Source organism: Pristiophorus japonicus, chromosome 14, assembly GCF_044704955.1.
Source record: "Pristiophorus japonicus isolate sPriJap1 chromosome 14, sPriJap1.hap1, whole genome shotgun sequence".
NCBI lineage: Eukaryota > Metazoa > Chordata > Chondrichthyes > Pristiophoridae > Pristiophorus > Pristiophorus japonicus.
In genome coordinates, this window is record NC_091990.1 from 115,783,359 (window position 1) to 115,805,439 (window position 22,081).

At 45.6% G+C, this 22,081-nt stretch overlaps 1 protein-coding gene across 7 annotated transcripts in view; it reads right to left on the reverse strand.

The window, feature by feature from the left end:
- LOC139280046 (doublecortin domain-containing protein 1-like) overlaps positions 1–22,081 on the reverse strand; it is a 761,217-nt gene that overhangs the window by 200,238 nt on the left and 538,898 nt on the right. For all 7 annotated transcript variants that reach the window (XM_070899504.1, XM_070899503.1, XM_070899506.1 and 4 more), the window contains 2 exons: positions 6,015–6,137; positions 5,006–5,105 (listed from right to left, as the gene is read on the reverse strand). In XM_070899504.1, the coding sequence (XP_070755605.1) occupies positions 5,006–5,105; positions 6,015–6,137 (223 nt within the window). The remainder of the gene's footprint in view (positions 1–5,005; positions 5,106–6,014; positions 6,138–22,081) is intronic.

Below are 22,081 nucleotides of genomic sequence, written 5' to 3' on the forward strand. Positions count from 1 at the left end.
CCGAGCCCTGCTTAGCTACCGCATGAGACCCCACTCACTCACTGGGATCCCACCTGCTGAACTGCTCATGAAAAGAGCACTTAAGACAAGGCTCTCGTTAGTTCACCCTGATCTACATGAACAGGTAGAGAGCTGGCGGCTTCAACAAAGTGCGTCCATGATAGCGCAAATGTGTCACGCGAGATTGAAATAAATGATCCTGTATTTGTATTAAATTATGGACAAGGTCCAAAGTAGCTTCCAGGCACTGATGTGGCCAAAGAGGGGAGCAAGAGCAAGGTGTTTCGGGTCAAACTTTCAAATGGACTCATTCACCGGAAACACTTGGACCATACCAAACTCACATTCACGGACTATCCTGAGCAACCCACCTTGGACCCTTCCTTTTTTGATCCCCCAACATACACACCAGCGGCACCACGGTTGACCACGAAGCAGAATCCATCATCCACAGCAGCCTAGCAGGGCCCAACACACCAGGCAGCCCAGCAAGGCCAGCTACACAGCAGCCCAACGAGGGCCCAAAAAATGATTCAACAACACCAGCTTTCACACCGAGATGATCAACCAGGACAAGAAGGGACACAGATCGACTCACATTGTAAATAGTTATTGACTTTGGAGGGGAGTGTTGTTATATATGTATATTTGTATTTACTCTGTACAGCCACCAGAGGGCTCATCCCCTGGTGTCCCAAGGGATCCCATAATCCCTTGGGTGCACAGGTATTTAAGGAGGCTTCACAGGTTGGAGAGGCACTCTGGAGACTTGCAATAAAAGACTAAGGTCACACTTTGAGCTCACAGTGTTCAGTCTGACTCTTTCTCCATACACAACAACTATGACCAGATAATCTGCTTTAGTGATGTTGGTTGAGGGACAGTACACCGGGGAGAACTCCACTGCTCTTCTTCATAATAGTTCCGTTTAATCTTTTACATTCACCTGAGAGGGCAGATGGGGGTCTCGGCTTAACGTGTCATCTGACAGGACAGCACTCTCTCAGTACTGCACTGGAGTGTCAGCTTAGATTCTGTGCTCAAATCTCTGGAGTGGGACTCGAATCCACAACCGTCTGAGTCATAGAGTGCTACCCACTGAACCACAGCTGACAACGTGAAGGATGGAATTAAGGAAACTGGCTGGGAAAGCATTAGAAATTGAAGTGATAAAGGGATAGATTACAATCTCAGCAGCAATCGGAAAGGGTAGGAGCAAGGCTGGGAGTGTGGGCCAGATGATGTTTCGAAGCTGGTGGAGTGGATCTGGAGAAGAAAACTCAGCTCTGGATCAAGCACCAGACCAAAGTTGTAGAGAATGTCGCCATTGGGCAGCAAAAGATGGTGAATTGGAGGGTCCAAAGATGAAGCCCCAGGGTATAGTAATTGCAACTGTGGGGCAAAGGAGATGAAAGCATTGAAACATATGTACAGTCTATTCCTCATCATTCAAAAGCAGCTTTGTTTCAAAAAACATTTGAATTATTCACCAATTCAAATTAGGCACATGGAATAAAACGGCACTCAAGGTTTTTCAGCGCAATTCAAATGATCCACAAGTTGAATTATCAGGGTTCAGCTGTAACATTATCTTTGGGACAAGAATGAATGGAACCAGCAAAGAGCAGTGCCCTGTTGGAGGGGGACAGAATGATCCAACAGTATCAAAAGCAACGGGGTGATCAAAATGTGTGGAGAAGGACAGAGAGTTACAGTCAGAGAAGATATCGTTGGTGATTTAGGCCAAAGCAGCCTTAGGGGAAAATGCTCACCCTCACCGCTTGGACAGTGTAGAATTCCCGCCCGTTATAGAACCCGCCTGATTGTTAACCCCTTATGAGGCTATGATAGGTCAAGGGGTCCGGGCCAGGGACTCCTGAGGTCAAGGGTTCGCATGTTCCCAATGTATTATCGGTGAGGGCAGGCTGTCGAACAGCTAATCTGGGCCCCAACCTAGAGATCCAGTCCAGGATCATGGCCTGGACCCTCAAGTGCAACAAGAAATTAAAATATATATATATATTTAATTGTGAAGAAGGATGCTTGGGGGACATTCCAAGTTCTTGAGAGGGGGAAACCCAACACCTCCCTCATAACCAGCAACTTGTGGCCTTTGGGGCTCCTAGATGAGCTCCTAGTGATGTAGGCACCCGCATTTAATTTATTACACCTCCCCCAAGATTGCAGCAAGGTCAGTGGTAAAGGCCTCAGACAGGCACATCCTGCACTTTTGGCTGCATACAGCCATATCTCTAAAGACACAATTGAAATATATCACAATTATATTGAACCTAATCACATCCTTAAAAACTCTAAAGCACTTTAAAGCCGATTACTTTTAGAGTGTAGTCACTGATGGTTAATAAGCAAATGTGACAGCCAATTTGCTCACAGCACGATCCCAAATGGCAAATTAATGAATGACTAGTTGATCTGATTTCTATGGGGATAGCAGGAGTTGGAGATCCTCCTTAGATACGGGGAGTGGTGCCAGAGGACTGGAGAATTGCAAATGTTATACCTTGTTCAAAAAAGGGTGTAAGGATAAATCCAGCAACTACAGGCCAATCAGTTTAACCTCGGTAGTGGGGAAGCTTTTAGAAACGATAATCAGGGACAAAATAAACAGTCACTTGGACAAGTGTGGATTGATTAAGGAAAGCCAACACGGATTTATTAAAGGCAAATTGTGTTTCAATAATTTCATTGAGTTTTTTGATGATGTAACAGAGAGGGTTGATGAGGAAAATGCAATTGATGTGGTATACATGGACTTCCAAAAGGCATTTGATAAAGTGCCACATAATAGGCTTGTTAGCAAAGTTGAAGCCCATGGAATAAAAGGGACAATGGCAGCAGGGATACAAAATTGACTAAGTGACAGAAAACAGAGAGTAGTGGCAAACGGTTGTTTTTCGGACTGGAGGAAGGTATATAGTGGTGTTCCCCAGGGGTCAGTACTGGGCCCACTGCTTTTCTTGAGCTATATTAATGAGTTGGACTTGGGTGTACGGGGCACCATTTCGAAATTTGCAGACGACACAAAACTTGGAAATATAGTGAACAGTGAGGAGGACCGTGATAGACTTCAAGAGGACATAGACAGGCTGGTGGAATGGGCGGACACGTGGCAGATGAAATTTAACACAGAAAAGTGTGAAGTGATACATTTTGTAGGAAGAACGAGGAGAGGCAATATAAACTAAAGGGTACAATCCTAAAGTGGGTGCATGAACAGAGAGACCTAGTAGTATGTGTGCACAAATCGTTGAAGGTGGCAGGGAAAGCGATTAAAAAAGCATATGGGATCCTGGGCTTCATAAATAGAGGCATAAAGTACAAAAGCAAGGAAATGATGATGAAACTTTAAAAAACACTGTTTCAGCCTTAACTGAGCATCGCAGTTCAGGAAGGATGTGAAGGTCTTAGAGAGGGCGCAGAAAAGATTTACGAGAATGGTTCCAGGAATGAAGGACTTCAGTTATGTGGATACACTGGAGAAGCTGGGGTTGTTCTCCTTAGAGCAAAGAAAGTTGAGAGGAGATTTGATCTAGGTGTTCAAAGTTTTGAGGGGTCTAGACAGAGAAGATAGAGAAAAACTGTTCCCATTGGCAGAAGGGTCGAGAACCAGAGGACACAGATTGAAGGTGATTGGCAGAAGAACCAAAGGCAACATGAGGAAAACCATTTTACGCAGCGAGTAGTTAGAATCTGAAATGCACTGCCTGAAAGGGTGGTGGAGGCAGAGTTAATCGTGGCTTTCAAAAGGGAATTGGATAAGTACCTGAAGGAAAAATAATTTGCAGGGCTATGGGGAAAGGGTAGGATAGTGTGATAAGCTGAGGTGCTCTTGCAGAGATTCGGCACGGGCTTGACGGGCTGAATGGCCTTCTTCTGCGCTGTAATCGTTCTATGATAGAGGAATGTTGGCCGTGACACCTAGAGAACTCCCTATTCTTCTTCCAATAGGCTCTTGGGACTAGGCCCGGGCACAGTAAATATTCTGCACATAAATGTTAATTTTCATAAGCTGATAGAAACAACATGAACCGATAGAAACACAAATTCAACTCTTAATTGTTATTTTATTCAGTTCGGCAGCAGAGATTTATTTTCTCCTCCTTTCCCCACTCCCTCCCCTCCTTTCTCTGCCACCAATCTGTGGGAGATCCGGCGAGAACAACCTAAAAACCAATGGAACTGCACACACGCGATTACTTTATTTCGTCGGCAGCTGTCGCAATCTTTTAAATATTGAGTGTTAATGTTTATTCTAAGTGTGGTTGTGCTTTAAAACACTCAACAGTGATTGAGCACAATTGTGTCAGCCTATTTTTGAATACTGCTTTCTAGCCACATAAAGAAATCAAAAAGCTGATGGAATGTTGGCCTTTATCTCAAGGGAGTGGGAATACAAAGGGGAGCAAGTGATGTTTCAGTTGTATAGCGCCTTGATTAGACCCCATCTGGAGTACTACCTTCAGCTCTGGGCAGGAAGGATAGCTTGGCCTTGGAGAGGGTGCAGCGCAGATTCATCTGAATTATACTGGGGCTAAGAGGGTTAAATTATAAGGACAGGTGACATAGACATTGTTTGTATTCACTTGGGTATTTAAAAGGTGTTTAAACTGTTAAAAAGATTCAATGGGACAGATACAGAGAAACTATTTCCTCTGGTGCGCGGATCAAGAACATTGGGTGGGGGGTGTGGGGGGGGACATAATCTTAAAGTTAGAGCTAGGCCATTTAGGAGGGAAATCAGAAAGCACTTTCCCACACAAAGGGTAGTAGATATCTAGAACTCTCTCCCCCAAAAGGCTGTGGATGATAGGGCAATTTCAAGGCTGCGATCGATAGTTTTTTGTTTGTTAAGGGTATCAAGGTATATGGAGGGAAGGCAGGTAATTTAAGTTACGGTACATATCAGACATGGAGCAGGCTCAAGGAGCTGAATGACCGTCTCCTGTTCCTGTGTTCCTATGTGCTCTTGGGTGGTCAAACTCACCAACTGATCCCTCCGGAGATCTTTTAGAAGAGTCTGCTCCTTTCCGGTTTCATCAAACAGCCTGCGGGCCGCAAAAGGTAGTCCCAGCATTGATGTACACCTGTAGCAAGAAGCCAGTCAACTCAATAAATCAACAATATATAGAATGTATCACTGATCTCATGGTTATCAGGAATGGCCTACTCCTGTTCCCATACTCCTCAACTAAAGTTGCACCATTTTGTGCTGAGATCGTTACCATTGCCCTCAATGGCCAGAAAATCATTGCCCTCAATGGCCAGAAGTATCACTGACCTCAATGGACAGAAGTATCATTGACCTCAATGGCCCGAATTTTCATTGACCTCAATGGCCAGAAGTGTCATTGATCTCAATGGCAATTTCTTGACACTCACGGGAACATAAGAACATAAGAATGAGGAGCAGGAGTAGGCTATTCGGCCTCTCAATCATGCTCCGCCATTCAATAAAATCATGGCTGATCTTCTACCTTAACACTTCTCTGCACTATCCCCATATCCCTTGATTCCCTTAATATCAAAAAATCTATCAATCTCTGTCTTGAATATACTCAAAGACTAAGCCTCCACAGCCCTCTAGGGTAGAGAATTCCAAAGTTTCTCCTCATTTCAGTCCTAAATGGCCGACCCCTTATTCTGAGACTGTGACCCCTGGTTCTCGACTCCCCAGCCAGAGGAAATATCCTCCCTGCATCTACCCTGTCAAGCTCTATAACAATTGTGTATGTTTCAATGAGATTACCTCTTATTTTTCTAAACTCTAGAGAATTTAGGCATAGTCTACTCACGCCTACAAATTCTAGGCCAATTATTGTCACTTTGGAACAGGAATGTAATCTGAAAAAAATTAATTCCAATTCAAGTAAGGTGCACCTTAGTGGAAATATGGGCCAGTGAAGATAAAATAGTTTAATCCTTCACTTAAACAGGTCTAGTTCACAAGCATGATATCCAAAATCTTCTTAATGACAATTTACAGAGTCTATTACCTCTCCAGAAACTGTTTAAATTGAAGCTCATGTATTTTAATTGATTTGTCCTCTTGTGTATCGTCTCTCTTCTGTAATTCACAGTCCCCTCTCTGCCGAATCTCGTTCTTCGCAGCATTACGGCTGGAAACAGAATCAAGTATTTTATTAACAGTAAACTCAAGTTATCCATTTCAAATCATGATGTGAGTACTGACTCGCAGTAATGGTAACTTAATCCCAATGCACTATTTTCTCACATTGATACAGTACGGGCCTATTTTCACCTCCGTAACATCGCTCGTCTCTGCGCTTGCCTCAGCTCAACCACTGCTGAAGCCCTCATCCATGCCTTTGTTACCTCTAGACTTGACTATTCCAATGCACTCCTGGCTGGCCTCCCACATTCTACCCTACATAAACTAGAGGTGATCCAAAACGCAGCTGCCCGTGTCCTAACTCGCACCAAGTCCCGTTCACCCATCACCCCTGTGCTTGCTGACCTACATCGGCTTCTGGTTAAGTAACGCCTCAATTTCAAAATTCTCATCCTTCAATGTTTTCAATACCCTCCATGACTTCCCCCCTCCCTATCTCTGTAATCTCCTTCAGCCCCACAATCCCCCCCCCTCCCCACGCCCCCCACCTTCTGTTGCCTAGGCCCCAAGCTCTGGAACTCCCTGCTTAAACCTTCTCCGCCTCTCTACCTCTCTGTCTTCCTTCAAGACGCTCCTTAAAACCTACCCCTTTGACCAAGCTGTTGGTCACCTGCGCTAATTTCTTCTTATGCAGCTCGGTGTCACATTTCTTATCTCATAATACTCCTGTGACGCCCTTTGAGACATTTCATTACGTTAAAGGCGCTATATAAATACAAGTTTTTGTTGTTGTGTATATTTGCACACTGATATATTTGCGGTGTATATACTCACACTGATACAGTACTGGTTTGTATTCTGACAGTGATATAATATTTGCGTAATATACTCAACATTTTATGTTTACAGGCGTGGATGTCAGCAGATTTGAACAATAATTGAACATGTTTCTGGTCTGTGGCAGACTCGGGATGGGGGTGAGCACGGCCAGGCAGGAGCAAACAGGGCTCTCCCACCTGCTCAGGGTGCATTTGAGTTGGGCTACTTGTTCTGTACAGCTGGGATCCAGTGGCTGTGTGTGTGTTCCCATTGGCATTAGCCCATTCCACCATCGCAGGGCTGTGTTGTGAGGGTTTGTGACTGGTAACCCGTTGTATAGGTCTTCAGGGAGAGGGTTCGGGTTATTCTACACACAGTCTACAGATCACACACTCCACTGCTATACAGGAACATAGGAACGTGGGAACAGGTGGAGGCTGTTCCACCGTTCAATTCGATCATGGCTGATCTGTATCTTAACTCCATTTACCCTCCTTGGTTCTCTATCCCTTAATTCTCTTGCCTAAAAAAAAATCTATTCATCTCAGTTTAGAAATTTTCAAATGACTTCCAGCCTCTAACGGTTTTTGGAGGAGAGTTCCAGATTTTCACTACACCTTGCGTGAATAAGTGGTTCCTGACATCACCGCTGAACTCTAATTTTAGCTCTAATTTTACGGTTTTGTCAGAATGATTACCAGATGTTTTCTGTGGCAACTGGTAATCATTCTGCCATTCACACCCTATCTAGACTCATCTTTTGTTTCCTAACTTGTGTCATTGCCATCTCAATTCGGTCCATCATCCCTTTTGTCTCTCAAATCTCTTCTGCCTTCCACTCTATCACAGACCTTCCCTTTTGTTCTTTCCACCCCTCCCCTTTTCAGGGCCCCAGCACTTCCTTAAGAATCTGTCACATTTTGAACTATTACCAGTTCTGACGAAGGTTCTTTAACCTGAAACGTTAACTCTGTTTCTCTCCCCACAGATGCTGCCAGACCCACTGAGATTTCCAGCATTTTCTGTTTTTATTTCAGATTCCAACACCCGTAGTATTTTGCTTTCGTTTAAGGTTTTGGCCCCTTGTTCTGGATTCCCTTACCAGAGGAAATAGTTTTTCTCTGTCAGTTCCTTTAATCATCTTAAATACCTCAATTGGAATACCCCTTATTCTTCCGTAATACAAGCCTAGTCTGTGCAACCTGCCCTCATAATTTAACCCATTTAGCCCTGGTATAATTCTGGTGAATCTGCGCTGCAATACCTCCAAGGTCGATATATCCTTCCTGAGGTGCGGTGCCCAGAACTGAATGCAGTTACTCCAGATTGGGTCTAACCAGAGCTTAAGACAGCTGTAATATAACTTGCACCCTTTGTATTCCAGCCTCCTGAGATAATGTCCCACAGTTGCCTATTTCACTTGTGCGTGGTGGGAGGATCAGGGTTTCAGCACAGTGGAGGGATGCATCTTTTTACTGCTAGCAGTGATGGTCACCTCGAAACTCCCATCCCTAGAGACAGGTGTAGCAGACAGGGGACTGGATCTGTCGGGGGGAATATTAATGCCGGTCGGAGCGATTTCCCAAGGTGGTCGGATTGACCATACCTTCAATCTTCTCTCCGAATTCTGATCCATTTTTACCTCTGTGAAGCATCGTGGTAATACTTTTTAATACTTTGATACTTAAATAGATTTTGAACCTATTGTCTTGGCATAAAACTGAAATCGCTGTAATTCAAAAACTGTGCGAATTCTATAATGGGCGATTGTTCCGTATCGGCAGTTTAATGCCCGGGGAGCAAGTTACAAATCTACCTCAAATGCAAGTTTTAGCTGAGGTAGATGCTGCATCTAGTAATTGTTTGTTATACCTTTCTCTTTTAGTAAAAGCTCTACAGTTAGAAGAAAGACTTGCATTTATATAGCGCCTTTCACGACCACCGGACGTCACAAAGTGCCTTACGGCCAATGAAGTACTTTTGGAGTGTAGTCACTGTTGTAATGTGGGAAACACGGCGGCCAACTTGCGCACAGCAAGCTCCCACAAACTGCAATGTGATAATGATCAGATAATCTGTTTTTGTTATGCTGATTGAGGGGTTAATATTGGCCAGGACACCAGGGATAATTCCCCTGCTCTTCTTCGAAATACTGCCATGGAATCTTTTACGTCCGCCTGAGAGATCAGTTTAACGTCTCATCCGAAAGATGGATATAAAATCGGTATGTCCTGTCAAAAGTCAACATTGCTCATAAAGATTTTCAAGTTAGACGTATGACGTTGATCAGGGTCAGAGTGATCTCCTGGATTGGTTTTGATCGCCTAAGGGGCCAACGAGGAATTTTCCAGTTTTTTTCCCCAAACTGGCCTGGGTTTTGACCTGGTTTTTTGCTTCTCCCATGAGATCATATGGTCTCGGGTAGGATGGGAAATCAAAATTTGTGATACATAAGTCATCACAGTTGTGTGAGAAAGGCTGGATGGACCAGAAGATCTTCTCCTGTCCATTTTGGATCTGTACTGGTAAGCGGTTTAACTATTTTCAAGGTTTGAAGTTTTGTTAGAATGTTATTATCTGCTTCCCGCGGCCGCCATCAAACCCCCCCACCCCCGCTCTGGAACAGCTTCTCCAACCCTGCTCTAGGCTGTAAAGAAATGGTTTAATCCTCCAATCAGTCCTCATATTCCACCCAATGCTGCTGTCTGTCTGTCTTTTGGATGAGGCGTTAAACTGAGGCCCCGCCTACTCTTTCAGGTGGACGTAAACGATCCCATGGCACTATTTTTTTTAAAAGCAGGATGTTATCCCTGGTGTTCGGCCCAATATTTATCCCTCAATCAACATCACTAAAAAAACAGATTATCTGGTCATTATCACATTGCTGTTTGTGGGAGTTTGCTGTGTGAAAATTGGCTGCCATGTTTCCTACATTACAACAGTGACTACATTTCAAAAAGTACTTCATTGGCTGTAAAGTGCTTTGGGACATCCTGCGGTCATGAAGGGCTCTATTTAAATGCAAGCCTTTCTTTCTTTCTTAATAACAGCTTTAGTGGCACAAGATCAGCCCTGCTAACCATCTGTACCAAGGTACAAAAACTTACCTTCCCTATCTTCTGTCCCTGCCTCCTGTCCTCCCTCACTCTCCAACCTTCCTGGCCCATCCCCACTCATCTTCACCCCTCTCCCCATTCTATCGTCTCATGCTCGTGCTCCCCCAACTTTCCCCTCCCATCTCCTATATGTCCGCCCACTAGCTCACCCCTTCCTCCATATCTCTAATCTCTCCCCTTTCTCCTGCACCCATCCTCCACCTCACTCCCCTTCCCCGCCATCTCATACCTTTCCTCCTTCCTCCTCCCCTCTTCCATTCTTCCTCTGATCTCCCCTCCCTCTTCCCATGTTCTCCATCCTCTTCCACCTCTCTCCTCTCTCCTTCACTATCCCCTTTTCTCCTCCATCCTTTCCCCCGCCATTCACCCCACCTCTTCCCTTTCTCTTCACCATGCTCTCCTTCCCTCCGTTTCCCCTCCCCTTCTCCCACACTTCTACACCTCTTTCTTTCTCCCCAATCCTCTTCCCACTTCTTCCTACTGCTTCCCATCCTCACCTCCCCTCCACTTCCTCCTTACACCCTATAACCCCACTTGCTCCAAGGTCTGCATTTAGCCTTTATTCCCCTTGTGCAATACTACAGGAGATCAACTAATTTTCTACAAGAAGTCTTGCATCTCACGTAATTTTATGCTGGTTTCTTCTGACCTGGAGCCAAAAAGATTTACAGGCACCCACCAATCTACCAACTCCCCTCACCAAAAATCACTTAGCCTCTAATTGACCTCAGGATTTACAGCAATTAAACACAGTAGCCTTAAAGGGGCAGGTTGTCACAAACGCAACTCTGCCTTAGCAGCTGAATATTTCATTGGGCATTACATGACTTAAGATCCTGAAACCGCATAGCAAGTATCTTACCATGAGCAGCACTAACTCCATCAGCATACATAAAGTGGCTTCTCCCAGTGTTTAAACTAAAATATACATGGCTGCAGAACTGGGGCTCTCCACATTCATGTGTGGCACAAAGAGTATTATTAATTACTTTACTCCAGCCCAAAGGATTACTGTAAAAGTTATGAGATTCCATATAAATGTGAGTACAAGGGTAGTTGGGGAAACTGACTACCCCTCCCCCAGAGCTATTGGTATTGGTGTACTCAGGTAAAGATGCTTACAATCAAAGGGGCTCCTAACCAAGCAAAGTGATATCAAAGATGTGGCGATAAGGTTGTCTCTTGATTGAGTTGAGTGTTGTGCATTTCCATGGCGACGCTGGGATGAAGCATTATGTGTTGTGCAAATCATGTGCCACACCATCACTGGAAGACCCTGTGTCAGGATATGCTTGCAGAAAGCTCATAGATTTTCACCGGGCTCATTTTGACTTTCTATTCCACAAGGATCTGACAGTCATCTGTTCAACTGCATATCATGTTAAGTCGTAACGTCAAACATCTTACTGTGGTTACTTTATGCAACTGAAGGGGTCAATCTCTCACTCCATCTGCTGATGCTCATAACTGAAGAATGCTTAAATAGTAAATCTACATTTACATTTAATAGCAGAATGACAGCCGGACAAGATATACTGTGGCTAAACAAGAGCAAAATGCTGCGGGTGCTGGATATCTGGAATAAAAACACAAAATGCTGGTAAACACCTAGCAGGTCAGGCAGCATCTGCGGAGAGAGAAACAGAGTTAATGTTTCAGGCCTGTGACCCTGCATCAGTACGGGGTATGCCTGCGGGTAAATACGCCTCCCCTGCCCAATTACTGTACCCCGCCAAAAGCATCCACTGCTTGACCGAAGCCTACTGCCTGGCAAAGACTGTGGGCTGGATTTTCGGTCTACTGCCACCTTTGTTCGCTCCCCGGAGGGGCGGCAATGGCAGCGGTAAGCACTTGCGCCCGGGCGGCCAACTTCCAGCGTCCCGCCGAGACATTCAATGCCTGTTTCAGTGGGGCGCGGAGCAATACCGCCCGGGAGAGGTGAGCTGGTATACAACGCTCTGACACCGGCTTGATTTTTGGATGCCACCTGGCCCTTAGTGGCACCTAGTGGGAATGCCTGTGGAAGCGGGGGGGTCCTAGCTGTAACGGCCGCAGTGAGGTAAATAATGTCAACCTCAGGTAAGTGTGATTTAATTTTTGCGATTTATGGCTTGAGCTATGTATTGGGAAGTTTCCCCCCCCCCCCCACCCCACCCCCCACCAGAACTCTGTTATGGCGCTCCGAGGCCAGTTCTTTAGCTCAGGATTTTCTCTTGCTCAGCCGGCCTAGCGCGCTAAATGTGATGTGCAACTCCTCCCTTAGCACCCCGCTCCAAACTCCGGGCCCAGCTAATTAATTTTGCGGTGCAACATTTACCACTCCGCCTGGAACACCGCCCCAACTGAGGCGGGACTGAATTTCCAGCCCCTTGACCCTGTCAATATGTAGCACCACCCAAATGGATGAAAATGGAGGATTCTCAGTGCAAGCGTGAGGAAGTGTTGTGTAACTTAGATTGTACAGTGGCCCGACCCAGTGGGAACTTTGCACGGCTCAATAGAATTGATGGAAAAAAAATCCCAGCTCAGGCACTCTGTTTAAACTCTTGAGTCTCTGAGCTGAATGTGGATGGCACCTAGCCACTCTGAAGCTTGTACTGTTTGGTCGGCTGTGTATCAGCAGTATCGTGTATCGTGGGAACATCAGCGGCAGGTCGGGGTCATAAAAGGAGTGGCGAGCGGCGGCCTGGGAGAGGTGTGGCATCATGCCACTTCAAGGTACAATGTGAGCCAATCCGGGAGGGTGACGGTTGTGAAGAGGGCGACTGCAGTGGACGTCACCATAATCCAGGTCAGTGATTGGAGCGTGGGCAGGTACAGCAGGAGCGGCGAGGTCGGGGAGCAGGAGCGATGAGAGATTGCAGAGCGACATGATCGAGGCCCAGGAGAGGCGAGAGTTTGGGGCCCAGAAGAGCCCAGGGCCCAGGGGCAACATGGGCCAGCCCACACTGCGTTATTTGTGCGCACTAGGTCCGTGCAGCAGAGCTGGTTATCAGTCGTCTTGGTTAATCCTTGCCACTGGACTAAGACCTAGCTCTGTCTAGCCAATGTGATGGCTGGTGTGCAACGGTCACCACACGTTAAAAAAAATCCACGCACAGGCATCTTCCACCATTCAATATGCAGTTCGGGATCTGGAATATCAGGTCCTTCATTGAAACACCTGTAAACTCATTGAACTCATCCCTTTTTGGCGTGGAAGCAAGTCATCCTCGATACGAAGGGCCGCCTAAGAAGAAGTAGTATCAGCAGTGGGTGAATTGTGATTACACAGTAATAAATCCACCAAGGCAAAAATATAGCTCACTTCTGACAATTCAAAGTCGAATTTGCCCGAAAGAAATGAATTCTCTAATAATTTAGAACAATAAGAACAGGATCTTATTATTTTTCACATCAGGTCGTCCCAAAGCACTTTACAGCCCATGAAGTACTTCTGATGTGTGGTCACTGGTGTAATGTAGTGAATGCGGAAGTGAAGTGGCGCACAGCAAGCTCCCACAAACAATGTGTAATGACCAGACAATCTGTTTTTTGTGATGTTGATTGAGGCATAAATATTGGCCAGGACTCCGAGTATAACTCCCTTCGAATTAGTGGCTGTGGGATCGTTTACGTCCATCTGAGAGGGCAGACGAGGCCTCGGGTTAAGGTCTCATCCGGATGACGGCACCTCTGACAGTGCAGCGCTCCCTCAGAACTAGCCATATGTCAGTCTGGATTATTATGTGCATGAATCTCTGGAGGACTTGAACACATGAATTTCTGATTCAGAGGTAGAGATTGCTACCAATGTGCTACCAATGAGCCTTGAGAGGGAGGGGGAGGGGGGGATAGGGGATGAATTATGAGGTGATTTGAAAAAAGCAGCTTTGAATTCAAAGACTGCTGAGATTTTTTTTGCTCTTATTTAAGTGTTTCAGCTCAGACTAGCACCCTCTGCTGTACAAATGCTGACACTGCATGGCTGGCAATCTGCATCCTTCATCTCATCGGCAAGAAACAAGGAACTAACAACATATTAACATCTCATGTGTGTCTCCAACTGCTCAGTGAAGACAAAAATAGCACGCACTCATTCTTTCTTCTTTGGTAGAGGGTTGATGTGATGAAAGCGTCAGGGGAAGAAGGATAAAGTCCATTTGGAAGAACGGTATGACACTGTGTGAATTAATGAGAATAATGGAGTGGATTTTCCGCGTCAGAGGCAGCGACAGCAATAAAAGTGCAGCAGTTGTATTTACTTGACTGGACGTGTAAACGATCTGTTTTGTTTAAAGTGCGCAGAAAATATTCAAAAAGATTTTCGTTATCACAGGCGGTGTTAATAATATATTTGATATTAAAATCCATGCATCAGAGATTTCAATTTCAGGCTTGGCTTTACTTTATGGACTAATTTGTAATATTAGCATTTTCACAGGCCTTTACTGAGCGTGCAGGATGAGTCAGACTCAAAATCAACAACACCCATCAACCGACTAAAACACAGCCCCCTTCATTAATTCAGTTTAATAGGGAGATTCTGAAAGCACAGCCTTGTTATTGTTGCTAATTGGGATTTCTTTGGGACAGAGTAACAGAATACCAAGAAAGAAAGTCGTAGATTTATACTGCGCCTTTCATGACCACCGGACGTCTCAAATCACTTTACGGCCAATGAAGTACTTTTGAAGTGTAGTCACTGTTGGAATGTGGGAAACGCAGCAGCCAATTGTCAGTGTGATAATGACCAGATAATGTTTTTGTTATGTTGATTGAGGGATAAATATTGGCCAGGACACCGGGGAATACTCCCCTGCTCTTCTTTGAAATAGTGCCACGGGATCTTTTACATCCACCTTTGAGGACAGACAGGGCCTTGGTTTAACATCTCATCCAAAAGATGGCATCTCTGACATTCCCTCAGTACTGCACTGGGAGTACCAGCCTAGATTTATGTGCTCAAGTCTCTAGAGTGGGTCTTGAACCCACACCTTCTGACTCAGAGGCGAGAGAGTTACCCACTGAGCCACAGCTGACATCAGATGCACTGGCTAAGGTATCAGTGCATTAAGCACTGCACTGGTAGGGTGGGGGCTGCTCTCTAGCACTTCTTACATGGTGAGCTCCTAATCGCAGCACAGCCCTTTGGGAGAAAGGCAACGTGAACAAACAACAAAGAACATTTAAGCAGGAAGAGGCACTCCCTCAGTACTACACAGAAGTTCCAGTCTTTATTATGTGCTCAAGTCTCTGGAGTGGGACTTGGCCCCACAACCTTCTGACTATGAGGCAAGAGTTTTTATTTGTTCATGGACATGGCTAGTATTTATTGCCCATCCCTAATTGCCCTCGAGAAGGTGGTGGTGAGCCACCTTCTTGAAATGCTGCAGTCCATGTGGTGACACTTCTTTGTAGCGGATTGGTACAACTGAGTGGCTTGCCAGGCCATTCCAGAGGGCAGTTAAGAGTCAACCATATTTTCTGTGATTCTGGAGTCACATACAGGCAAGGACAGCAGATTTCCTTCCTTCCTTAAAGGACATTAGTGAACCAGATGGTTTTTTTTTTTAAACAACAGTCCAGTAGTTTTATGGTCACCATTACTAATACCAGCTTTTTTTTAAATTCCAGATTTATTTAACGAACTGAATTTAAAATTCCCCAGCTGCCGTGGTGGGCTTTGAACTCACATCTCAGGATCTTTGATCCAGACTTCTAGATTACAAACCCAGTAACATAACCACTATGCTACCATACCCCTATTCTATCACTGAGCCAAAGCTGACATCCCCAGGATGTCCCACAGCGCTTTGCAACACATGAATCACTTTCTGTCAGGTTGCTGAGTAGGTTAACACAGCAGCCAATTTGCGCACAGCAAGGTCCCACAAAAAGCAAAGAGATAAATTACCAGATAATACCATTTTAGTGTTATTGGCCTTAGGGGCGAATGTTGGTCAGGACATCAAGAGAACACCTTTACCCTTCTTCAAACGGTGTTATGGGATATTTTACAATATTTTGAGAAAGAACACAATTTAATGTTTAACGTCTGCTCTGAAAGATGACACTGCTGACGGTGCAGCACTCCCTCAGCACTGCACTGGAGTGTCGGCCTAGATTTTGTGCTCAAATCTCTGGAGTAGGGCTATGAACCCACGACCTTTGGACTCGGAGGTGAGAGGACTACCACTGAGCCAAGGTTGATACTCAGAGTAGCATTGAAAGAGCTTTGTATCCCAGAGGGAGGGAAGCCAAGTCATTGGACAGGAGTGGCTCCAAAGGAGCAGATAGTCAGTTAGGGGTAGGGTTGTGGTTTAGGGAACTCCAATGAGGAGAATAAACAAAAGTGGGATTTTTATTTCCCTTTTAATTTCAAAACAGATCAAAACAGCCTATTATCTTCTCATAAAATGCTGGAAATCTCAGCAAGTCAGGCAGCATCTGTGGAGAGAGAAATATGTTTGTCATGTTTGACAAATTTGCTGGAGTTCTTTGAGGATGTAACGAACAGGGTGGATAAAGGAGAACCAGTGGATGTGGTGTATTTGGACTTGCAGAAGGCATTTGACAAGGTCCCACATAAAAGGTTACTGCACATAAAAAGTTCATGGGGTTGGGGGTAATATATTAGCATGGATAGAGAATTGGCTAACTAACAGGAAACAGAGAGTCTGGACTAAATGGGTCATTTTCCGGTTGGCAAACAGTGGTTAGTGGGATGCTGCAGGATCGGTGCTGGGGCCTCAACTATTTACAATATATATTAATGACTTGGATCAAAGGATCGAGTGTAATGTAGCCAAGTTTGCTGATGAAACAAGGATGAGTGGGAAAGCAAACTGTGAGGAGGACACAAAAAATCTGCAAAGGGATATAGACATACTAAGTGAGTGGGCAAAAATCTGGCAGGTGGAGTATAATGTGGGAAAATGTGAGGTTATCCACTTTGGCAGAAATAATAGAAAAGCAAATTACAATATAAATGGAGAAAAATTGCAAAGTCCTTGTGCATCAAACACAAAAGGTTAGTATGCAGGTACAGCAAGTAATCAGGAAGGCAAATGGAATGTTGGTCTTTATTGCAAGGGGGATAGAGTATAAAAGCAGAGAAGTCCTGCTACAACTGTACAGGGTATTGGTAAGGCCACATCTAGAGTACTGCGTACAGTTTTGGTCTCCGTATTTAAGGAATGATATACTTGTATTGGAGGCTGTTCAGAGAAGGTTCACTAGGTTAATTCCAGAGACAAGGGGGTTGACTTATGAAGATAGGTTGAATAGCTTGGGCCTATACTCATTGGAGTTCAGAAGAATGAGGAGTGATCTTATGGAAACATAAGATAATGAGGAGGCTCAACAAGGTGGATGAAGAGAGGATACTTCCACTCATAGGGGAAACTAAAACTAGTCTCAGAATAAGGGGCCGCCCATTTAAAATTGAAATGAGGAGGAATTTCTTCTCTCTGAGCATTGTAAATCTGTGGAATTCTCTGCCCCAGAGAGCAGTGGAGGCTGGGTCTTTGAATATATTTAAGGCAGAGATAGACAGATTTTTGCATGATAAGGGAATAAAGGGTTATGGGGAGCGGGCAGGGAAATGGAGCTGAGTCCATGATCAGATCAGCCATGATCTTATTGAATGGCGGACTGGCTCGCTGGGCCGAATGGGCTAATCCTGCTCCTATTTCTTATGTTCTTCTAACAGGGTTAACTTTTCAGGTCGATGCCCATGCCTTCTGTTCCCTCGGCTCTAAGCTCTGGAACTCCCTGCCTAAACCTCTCCGCCTCTCTACCTCTCTTTCCTCCTTCAAGATGCTCCTTAAAACCTACCTCTTTGACCAAGCTTTTGGTTACCTGCCCTAATTTCTCATTATGTGGCTTGGTGTCAAATTTTTTATCTCATAATACTCCTGTGAAGCACCTTCGGACGTTTTAGTACGTTAAAGGCGCTATATAAATACAAGGGGCCCAAAATTGCGGCTCTCCTTAAGGCTTGTTACCACCACAAATCTTTTCATGGAATGGCCACTGATAGCCCAATTACCCTCTCGAGTTTTCCCGGCGGTGCCCCGATCCCCCCCCACCACTCCTCTGCTGCCGATCCATGTTAAGCGCGTCATCACCGCGTGCACCGCCGATCTACCCCCCCCCCCCCGACAGCGACATTCCCCTCTGAACATCTTCGGCCTGCCTGCCACTGCCAAAACCTGTTTTTTCCCGGTGGTCCAGTGAGGCTGTGGCCTTCTGCAGTGGCGGTGCTTACCTTAAAGGGGAAGACCTATTGTTGCTGCCGCCATTTTTTTTTTAGATCGGTCTGACAATTATGCCCCCGAGTTCAGCCGGGCTGCCAAAAACCTCCCTGGTGGCCCAGCGGGCCGAAGTTTTAAAATCGTGCAGGCTCTCCCCTTTAAGTGAAGGGGAGAGCCGTGGCGATGCAGCGCCATGATGACGTAATCGTAGTGGTCACTCCGCACCACCCCCAACCTCCGCCCATCAAGTGTTGTCACTGCCCCCATTAAGAGTGTCTTCCGGATCCAAGTAAAAAAAGAACAACAAAGAGCGGATTTTCACTCAAGAGGCAGCCTGAACCGCAGCTGCGGTAAAAATCATTCAAACAGGCTGTGTGGGCCTCGTTTCGGGCGGGGGGCAATTTAGGCCCCAAGTTGTTGTTGATGAAAGGTCTGTTTTTGGTGCTGCTGCCTCATTGGTGGATTGGGTACACAAAGAACTTTTGGTATCAGCAACATGAGAGATTGATATGCAAATTAATATGCAGCCCACAAACTGCATGGTGTGAACCTAATAAACTCATGAATGGAACATGTAGAGAACTCTCCTACTGTAGAGAACTCATCCATAATAAACTCCCACTTCAGAGCGAATGCAGGATTGAATAAAGAGAATTCAGAAGTAGTTTCAAGACTGTACAACCAACACAGTGGTGAAAACTATGAATAGATGTATATGAAATATTAATGTTTTATTAGCAAAGCTCTTAGAAATGATGTGAAATCATTACAATCAACGCTGTTCAGTTCCGCTGAACCATTGCCTTTCACCACCTCAGGACATCCCGAAGTGCTTTACAGTCAATGAAGTACATTTGAAGTGTAGTCACTGTTGTAATGTAGGGACGGTTGACCATATCCTAACTCGCACCAAGTCCCATTCACCCATCACCCCTGTGCTTGCTGACTTATATTAACTCCTGGTCCATCAATGCCTAAATTTCAGAAATCCCTCCATGCCCTCACCCCTCCCTTTCTCTGTAGCTCCTCCAGCCCTGCAACCCCAAGAGAACTCTTTGTTCCTCCAATTCCAGTCTCTTGTGCATACCCCACTTCCTTCACCCCACCATAGGGGACTGTGCCTTTAGCCATCTAAGCCCTAAACGCTGCCATATGGCCTACTGCTCCTATGTTTTGTGCTCTTATGTCATTCCTATGGATAACTTAGTATATACCGAATGAGAAGATAATAGGAAAGCAAAATACTGCAGCTGCTGGAATCTGAAATAGAAACAGAAAATGCTGGAAATCTCAGCGGGTCAGGCAGCATCTGTGGAGATTGTGGTTGCTTAACTGGGAGCCAATGTAGGTCAGCGAGCACAAGGGTGATAGGCGAGCGGGTCTTGGTGCGAGTTAGGACATGGCCAGCCGAGTTTTGGATCACCTCTAGTTTACGTAGGCTGGAATGTGGGAGGCCAGCCAGGACTGCATTGGAATAGTTAAGTCTAGAGGTAACAAAGGCATGGATGAGGGCTTCAGCAGCAGATGAGCGGAGGCAAGGGCGGAGATGGGCGATGTTATGGAGGTGGAAATAGGCGATCTTAGTTATGCTGCGGATATATGTTTGAAAGCTCATTTCAGAGTCAAATATGACACCAAGTTTGCGAACAGTCTGGTTCAGCCTCAGACAGAAGTTGGGGAGAGGGATGGAGTCAGTGGCTAAGGAACAGAGTTTGTGGCGGGGACCGAAAACAACAGCAATGCCTCAATTTCAAAATTCTTATCCTTGTTTTCACATCCCTCCATAGCCTCGCCCCTCCCTATCTCTTTAATCTCCTCCAGCCCCACAACCTCCCCCGAGATGTCTGCGCTCCTCTAATTCTGCCTTCTTGAGCATCCCTGATTATAATCACTCAATAATTGTTGCCTAGGCCCGAAGCTTTGAAATTCCCTGCCTAAACCTCTCCGCCTCTCTACCTCTCTTTCCTTCTTATTCAATTGGAGAAAAACTCTGCTCATCCAGAACTGGATGTCGGACAAGCAGTCTGACAAATTAGAGACTGTGGAGGGGTCAAAAGAAGTGTTAGTGAGATAGAGCTGGGTGTCATCAGTGTACATGTGGAAACTGACGCTGTTTTTTCAGATGATGCTGCCAAGGTGCAACATGTAGATGAGAAATAGGAGAGTGCCAAGGATAGATTCTTGGGGGACCCCAGAAGTAATGATGCGGGGGTGGGAAGAGAAGCCTTTGCTGGTGATTCTCTGGCTACGATTAGATAGATAGATAGATAGATAAGCAGCTTTCCCTACATTATAACAGTGACTACACTTCAAAAGTACTTCATTAGTTGTAAAGTGCTTTGGGCCGACCTGAGGTTGTGAAAGGCGCTATAGAAATGCAAGCCTTTCTTGCTTTCCAAACCTCCAGGTCCACAAAATTTGAACAGGACAACCCAGCCAGTAGGTGCAAATAAAGCTGGGGTGTCTGGACTTTGTGGGCTGCAATCCCAGGGCTCGCAGGCCACCACAAAAGTTTTAAAAAATAAATTCAAGCACCTCTGCCCCTCCCCACCCCAAGTCCCTGGCACCAAAGCCCTCCTTACCCGGGGCCGAATGGCCATTAAAGGCAGCAGTATTTAACTGGCTGCTGGCGTCAGGAGATGAAGTGCCGGTAATATATCGAGAACCGAGCGATCACAAAATTGATACACAGGTCACATGAAATATCAAAGTATTACATATCAGAGTTGCCCAGAATCGAGTGATTCTAATTTGCTCGTTTCTGCACTAAATTATGTAAGGTTGGGCAAGAACAGAAGACAAGTCAGAGAAAATGGGCAGAATTTTCCCGTGGCCGACGGTACGGGTGTGGAAGTGGGTTGGCAGTAAAAACCCCGGGAATAGCGAGCGTGTCGGGAACCCGCCGTCACTTAGCCGCTTCGCGCATTTAACTCGGGCGGCTTTAAGAGCGCGACATGGACCTGATCGGCAGAGGCGGGCGACCTCATTGAAATCATTAACTCCTTGTTGAGAGACCCTCAAGAGTGATTTTAACGCCAGCTTTTGAGTTTTACTGCAGCAGCACGGGATTCGCGGAGCCCGGGTATCTCGCCTGTGATGGATTGGTGAAAGCTCAGCGGTCATTGGAGAGTCCATTCATAGAGAGCTGGGAAAAGCACATAAATATGCCACATTACACCTCATTACTTACCTCATGAAAAGTCTCTTGCTCACTCCATTTTGTCCACAGATTTGAGTGTCAGCAATCTCGTAAGCCACTTCCACCACATTGCTACTCACCATCACAAAATTGAGGGATTGGCCCTCTGATCTCCTGCCATCTACTACATCAGCATGGCTCCGCTTATACTGTCTCTCCTTGGTCCTCAGAATCGGACCAAGATGAGCCCCACCTCCAATAACATCAGACACACCAGCAGCAACCACAACAGCAGCCTGCTCCTCAACTATCTGATGCTCCACAGGAGAGAGAGAGTCACCACAGGGTTGCAGCGGACTGGAGACGATTCTCCCAACACAGGATATACAAGCAGAGGATGAGGTTTCTCAATATGACTGAGCAGCAGTGCTTCAGGAGGCTCAGGCTATCGCGCAAGGTCATCGCAGACATTTGTAGCTTGCTGGAACAAGGGTTGCTGCCCAGAGATCCTGGTGTACACTCCTTACCAGAAGAACATAAGAAATAGGAGTAGGAGTAGACCATTTGGCCCCTCGAGCCTGCTCTGCCATTTAATAAGATCATGGCTGATCTGATCATGGACTCAGCTCCATTTCCCTGACCTCTCCCCATAACCCTTTATTCGCTTATCGCTCAAATA